The following is a 6,118-nucleotide window of genomic DNA, read 5'->3' on the forward strand; positions in this document are numbered from 1 at the left end:
ATGGTGAATTCATGTCACTATACACTTGTCTAATCCACAGAACAGACAACACCAAGAGGGAACCTTAATGTAAACTGTGGATTCTGGGCAATAACAGTGTGTCAGTGGAGGTTCCTTGGCTGTAACAAATGGGATTTTGCTAGTATGGGGGAGGCTGTACATGTGTGGAGACAGGGGGTATATGGGAACTCTGTTTTCCACTGAGTTTTGTTGTGTACCTAAAAAAAAAAAAAAAAAAAGGTCTATTAAAACACACATACAAGTACACACAGAGGAAAAAAAAATGGTATAGACTGTAATTCTATAAATTTGAAGAGACACAGGTTCGATCCCTGGGTCAGGAAGATGCCCTGGAGAAAGAAACGGTATCCCACTCTAATAAAATTTCTGGAAAATCCCATGGACAGAGGAGCCTGGAGTCCATGGGGTGGCAAAGAGTTGGAAAGGATTGAGCGACTAAATAACAATGGTTATGTCTAGGTAGTATATATGTGGGTGCTTAATCTCCTATTCTTCCAACTTTTCTCTGTTAAAGGACAGAAATGGTATGGACCTAATAGAAGCAGAAGATATTAAGAAGCGGTGGCCAAGAATACACAGAAGAACTATACAAAAAAGATCTTCACGACCCAGATAATCACGATGGTGTGATCACTCACACTCACCTAGAGCTGGACATCCTGGAATGTGAAGTCAAGTGGGCCTTAGGAAGCATCACTATGAACAAAGCTAGTGGAGGCAATGGAATTCCAGCTGAGCTATTTCAAATTCTAAAAGATGATGCTGTGAAAGTGCTGCACTCAATATGCCAGCAAATTTGGAAAACTCAGCAGTGGCCACAGGACAGGAAAAGGTCAGTTTTCATTCCAATCCCAAAGAAAGGTCATGCCAAAGAATGCTCAAACTAATGCACAATTGCACTCATCTCACGTGCTAGTTAAGTAATGCTCAAAATTCTCCAAGCCAGGCTTCAGCAATATGTGAACTGTGAACTTCCAGGTGTTCAAGCTGGTTTTAGAAAAAGGCAGAGGAACCAGAGATCAAATCATCAACAACCGCTGGATCATTGAAAAAGCAAGAGAATTCCAGAAAAACATCTATTTCTGCTTTATTGACTATGCCAAAGCCTTTGACTGTGTGGATCACAATAAACTGTAGAAAATTCCGAAAGAGATGGGAATACCAGACCACCTGACCTGCCTCTTGAGAAACTTGTATGCAGGTCAGGAAGCAACAGTTAGAACTGGACATGGAACACCAGACTGGTTCCAAATAGGAAAAGGAGTACGTCAGGGCCGTATATTGTCACCCAGCTTATTTAACTTATATGCAGAATACATCATGAGAAATGCTGGGCTGGAGGAAGCACAAGCTGGAATCCAGCCTGCTGGGAGAAATATCAATAACCTCAGATATGCAGATGACACCACCCTTATGGCAGAAAGTGAAGAAGAACTAAAGAGCCTCTTGATGATAGTGAAAGAGGACAGTGAAAAAGTTGGCTCAACCCGGTCCCATCACTTCATGGGAAATAGATGGGGAAACAGTGGAAACAGTGGCTGACTTTATTTTTCTGGGCTCCAAAATCACTGCGGATGGTGATTTCAGCCATGAAATTAAAAGACGATTGCTCCTTGGAAGGAAAGTTATGACCAACCTAGATAGCAGATTCAAAAGCAGAGACATTACTTTGCCAACAAAGGTTCGTCTAGTCAAGGCTATGGTTTTTCCTGTGGTCATGTATGGATGTGAGAGTTGGACTGTGAAGAAGGCTGAGCGCTGAAGAATTGATGCTTTTGAACTGTGGTATTGGAGAAGACTCTTGAGAGTCCCTTGGACTGCAAGGAGATCCAACCAGTCCATCCTAAAGATTAGTCCTGGGTGTTCATTGGAGGAACTGATGTTGAAGCTGAAACTCCAACAGTTGGCCACCTGATGCGGAGAGCTGACTCATTTGAAAAGATCCTGATGCTGGGAAAGATTGAGGGCAGGAGGAGAAGGGGACGACAGAGGATGAGGTGGTTGGATGAAGTCAGCAACTCAATGGCCATGAGTTTGAGTGAACTCCGGGAGTTGGTGATGGACAGGGAGGCCTGGCGTGCTGCAGTTCATGAGGTCACAAAGAGTGGAACACGACTGAGCAACTGAACTGAACTGAATTTAACTTAAAAGGGGAAAAAAATACGTGTTTTGGGATTCATTAGGAGAAACAGAAGCGGAACACAGAATAGATTATAAATTAGATTATAAAATTTTAAGTTCATTCAGAAACAATACTGCTTATCTTTGACCAATAATAGTTGTTTACAGAATTAAATAAGTCTGTAACCACATTTAAACTGCACTTAAATTCTCAACATTATATTTAAGAAAGCTGTTGTTTAGAATAACCATAAAATTTTGAGATTTAAAAAGTAAATAGTAGGGTGAACACTAAAACTACCAAGAAGTGGTTTCTGAAAGACCCTTCAGACAGGGATCACATTTAAATGCTTATCCAAGGGTATTTAACTCCTACTAAAAAAATATCCAAATGAAGCAACTTCAGTTCCAAGAGAAGTTATTTAGAACCAACCGGGAAAGAAACAACCTCGTGAACTATTTCCAAGTGCCGAGAAGAGAGGCACAGATCACCATTAACTTCCGTCCTACGCCAACAGCAACAGGAGACGGTTTCCAAACATTTAACAAACAAGAAGTTGTATGACCACCGTCATTGTTAAAAAAGCTTAATTTCTGACCTAATTTCACTGCATAGGAAAAGGAACACTGCGTTGGGGGTGGGGTGAAGGGGAGCGTACGTAACGCGCACAGGATCCACCTGGGGTCCTTTTTAATTAAAAAATTCTAAACATTCCAGGCATATCTCCGAACTTGTAACGGCAGTGTCTGTCTAAATAAAGGCCATCTGCCTTCTTCCTCCAACCGAGGGTTTAAACAGAGGTGAAGGTCTGTTTGTTATCTGAAGAGGTATTTAGCGCACTCGGCGCGCGCGCTGCAGTCCCCAGAAGCTCCTGACCTCGCCGGCGGGCCGGTGCCCCGCTCTAGTCCAGGCCTCGCCGGTGAGTCCAGCCCAGCCCGGCGCGCGGCCCCGGACTCGGCGCTGGACTGATGGGCCCGGGCCGGGGCCAGGGCCGCGTCCACTCGGCAGGCAGGTCCCCCCGAGCCGCTGGAAGGCCACGGCCCGAGGTTCCCACCTCCGGGAACTGCGCCCGCCATCCCAAACCCGCGCGAGGGGCGGCGGGGCGCTGGGTTCAGTCACTCGTAACGTGGCGGGTGGGGGGGGGGGGGCGGTCACCACGGGGCACAGCGGCCGGGCCGGGACCAGCCTCGGGAAATTAAAGGGCCGCGCGGCGCGGGCCTCACCTGCGCGCCCCACCTGTGCGCCTCCCCCACTGCGCGGCCAGGCCTCAGCTCCGCTCATCCCTACCCGCATCACCCTACCCGACCCCCGACCCCCGCGCCCCGCCCCCCCCGCGCCCCCTCACCTGAGCGGCGGCGGGGGCGGTGGCGGGCGGCGCCCCCCCCCGCAGGCCGTCCTCCTCCTCGGGGGGCTCGTCCAGGAGCACCCGGCTTCGGCCCAGCTTCCACATGCTGCAGGCGGGCGGTCGGGCGCCGGTGTCCGTGCGTGCCCCTCCTCGGCCGGCCCGCAGCACGGACGCCCGGGCTGCGGCTCCTGGAGGACCGGACGCTGCCAGTGGGGCCGGGCGGGGCCGGGCTGTGGGGCGGGCCCACCCCCGGACCGGGCCCTCCCCAGCCCACCCCGCCCCCTCCCGGACAGGGCTCGGTTCCCTCACCCAACCAGACCCGGCGTCCGTCCGGGCCCGGGCCCACCTCCAGACCCGGGCCACACCCCCCCGGGCCTTCACTTCCCCTGCTCACCGCCCCTCTCAGGTCACCACCGCCCCACCCCCGGCCAGGCCCTGCCCCCGACAGACCCCTCCCCACCCCACAGAGGCTCCTCTTCCTCTGAGAGGTCCCCACCCCCTAACATAATCCCACGAGGTTCCTTCTGCAGACCGCCCACCCAAACCGACCCTCTCACCCCTCGCCCCTCACCCAAGCTCCGGTCACCTAGCCCCCACTCATCTCGGACCCTCTTCGCTCACCCCTTGACCCAAGGTCCCCGCAACCCGGCCAATCTGCTTACCCCTCACCCCGTGATACTTCCTCACCCCAAGCGCACCCCCATCCCGATCTGACCCTTTCACCCCTTACCCTTCACCCCACTCTGGGTCGCGGCCAGGCCCGCCGGGCGGCGGCGCGGGGGGCGGGGCGGCCGGGGCTCCGGTCACCATGGCGACAGCTACCGGACGCGGAGCGGGCATGGTGCGCATGCGCACACCCCAGTGTCCGCGGCTCCCGGCGCGGTGGGTGGGGCTGGAGGCGGTGGCTGCTTGGGTTCCCGCTGGGTCGGCCCGCCTCGGTGCCTGGTGGTCCCGGGGGTGCGCAGGCGTCCAGCCTGGGGCTCCGGTGGGTAACAGCGCGAATGTTGGCCGGCACCACAGAGGGTGGAGGCACTGGGCATGCGGACCTGCCACCGAGGGGAGGGTGCGGCCGAGCCCCGGGATGGGCCACTGACGGTGGGCTCGGCCCAGGCGGGTGCGGGGAGAGGGACGGGAATGTGTCTGCGTTCGGAGCCTAAGGCCCGCGGGGAAAGCGGGCAGCTCGCTGGCTACACCACCTTGGAAGCCGCCGTGTTGCGCGCCGGACGCTCGCTTTCCGGGAGCCTGAGGTTGACCAGCAAGTAAGATGACCCACACGTGGTGTAGTTCACGGGCAGTCGAGGGGACTTTATGACAGTCAATTATGACAACCGAGATTTGTTACTTTTTCTCAGTATTGCGTTTTACAGTCACAGTCATGGCGAGCGAACCCCAACCTGTGGCAGAGGAGGCCTGGCCCACCCGGCTCTCTGGCTTCTTACCCAAACCCCAAGTACAATACAGGATAACTTTTACTTTCTGCCTCATAAAGGAGCCATACAATGAAATATAAAAGATATTCAACTCCAGTGTAATCAGTTCAGTTCACTTGCTCAGTCGTGTCCGACTCTTTGCAACCCCAGGCCTCCCTGTCCATCACCAACTCCAGGAGTTTACCCAAACTCATGTCCATTGAGTCGGTGATGCCATCCAACCATCTCATCCTTTGTCGTTCCCTTCTCCCACCTTCAGTCTTTCTCAGCATCAGGGTCTTTTCTAATGAGTCAGTTCTTTGCATCAGTTGGCCAAAGTATTGGACTTTCAGCTTCAGCATCAGTCCTTCCAATGAATATTCAGGACTGATTTCCTGTAGAATGGACTGGCTGGCTCTCCTTGCTGTCCAAGGGACTCTCAAGAGTCTTCTCCAACACCACAGTTCAAAAGCATCAATTCTTCTGCACTCAGCTTTCTTTATAGTCCAACTCTCACATCCATACATGACTACTGGAAAAAACCAAAGCTTTGACTAGACCAACCTTTGTTGGCAAAGTAATGTCTCTGCTTTTTAATAAGCTGTCTAGGTTGGTCATAGCTTTTCTTCCAAGGAGTAATCGTCTTTTAATTTCATGGCTGCAGTCACCTTCTGCAGTGATTTTGGAGCCCAAAAACAAAGTTTTGGGCTGCACTGTACTCAGGGAAATGCAAATGAACATAAGAACCCTTTTTCGCTCATGAACATGAGGCCCTTTCTCCCCTATCAAGATGGTGAACATTTGCAAGAATGTACCCTGTGTTAGTATCTATTACAATTTAAACTCATGAACCCTCTGCCCAGCAAATTAACACCTGCAGAGAAACTTTTTACTTAAGTGATATGCTTCAGTATTGCTTGTATTTTCACAACAAGTGTGTATTAGTTGAGAAATCCAGAATCATTGGCTTCTATAAAATTTTCTTAAGTTTTTTAATTTTACTACTCTGAGGAAAAAAAAAAAAACATCATCTGTACCTTTTGGGATTTTCCAGATGTAATGGCCAGGAAAAGTTTTAAAATGAAGAGAGGCTCTGAGTTTGTCTTTGGGAGAGGCCTGCAGAAGCCCCAAGACCAGACCCAGTGGTGAGGGGCATGGGAGTCCTTGCAGGGTTAGTGGTTAGGGCATGTGAAGTGAGAGTGTTAGTCACTCAGTGGTGTT

The 6,118-nt window shown here is 51.6% G+C and overlaps 1 protein-coding gene across 2 annotated transcripts in view; it reads right to left on the reverse strand.

The window, feature by feature from the left end:
- The window catches only part of LOC102394743 (testis development related protein), a 49,492-nt gene extending 45,150 nt beyond the window's left edge, over positions 1-4,342 (reverse strand). The window contains exons 1-2 of one of the 2 annotated variants that reach the window (XM_025293391.3): positions 4,219-4,342; positions 3,489-3,676 (exon numbers count right to left, since the gene is read on the reverse strand). In XM_025293391.3, the coding sequence (XP_025149176.3) occupies positions 3,489-3,593 (105 nt within the window). In that variant the 5' untranslated portion in view covers positions 3,594-3,676; positions 4,219-4,342. Of the gene's footprint in view, positions 1-3,488; positions 3,804-4,218 lie in introns of those variants that run through there. The other variant, XM_025293387.3, reaches the window with a different exon arrangement.
- Between the last annotated feature and the right edge of the window lie 1,776 nt (positions 4,343-6,118).

This window comes from Bubalus bubalis, chromosome 1 (genome assembly GCF_019923935.1).
Source record: "Bubalus bubalis isolate 160015118507 breed Murrah chromosome 1, NDDB_SH_1, whole genome shotgun sequence".
Classification (NCBI taxonomy): Eukaryota; Metazoa; Chordata; class Mammalia; order Artiodactyla; family Bovidae; genus Bubalus; species Bubalus bubalis.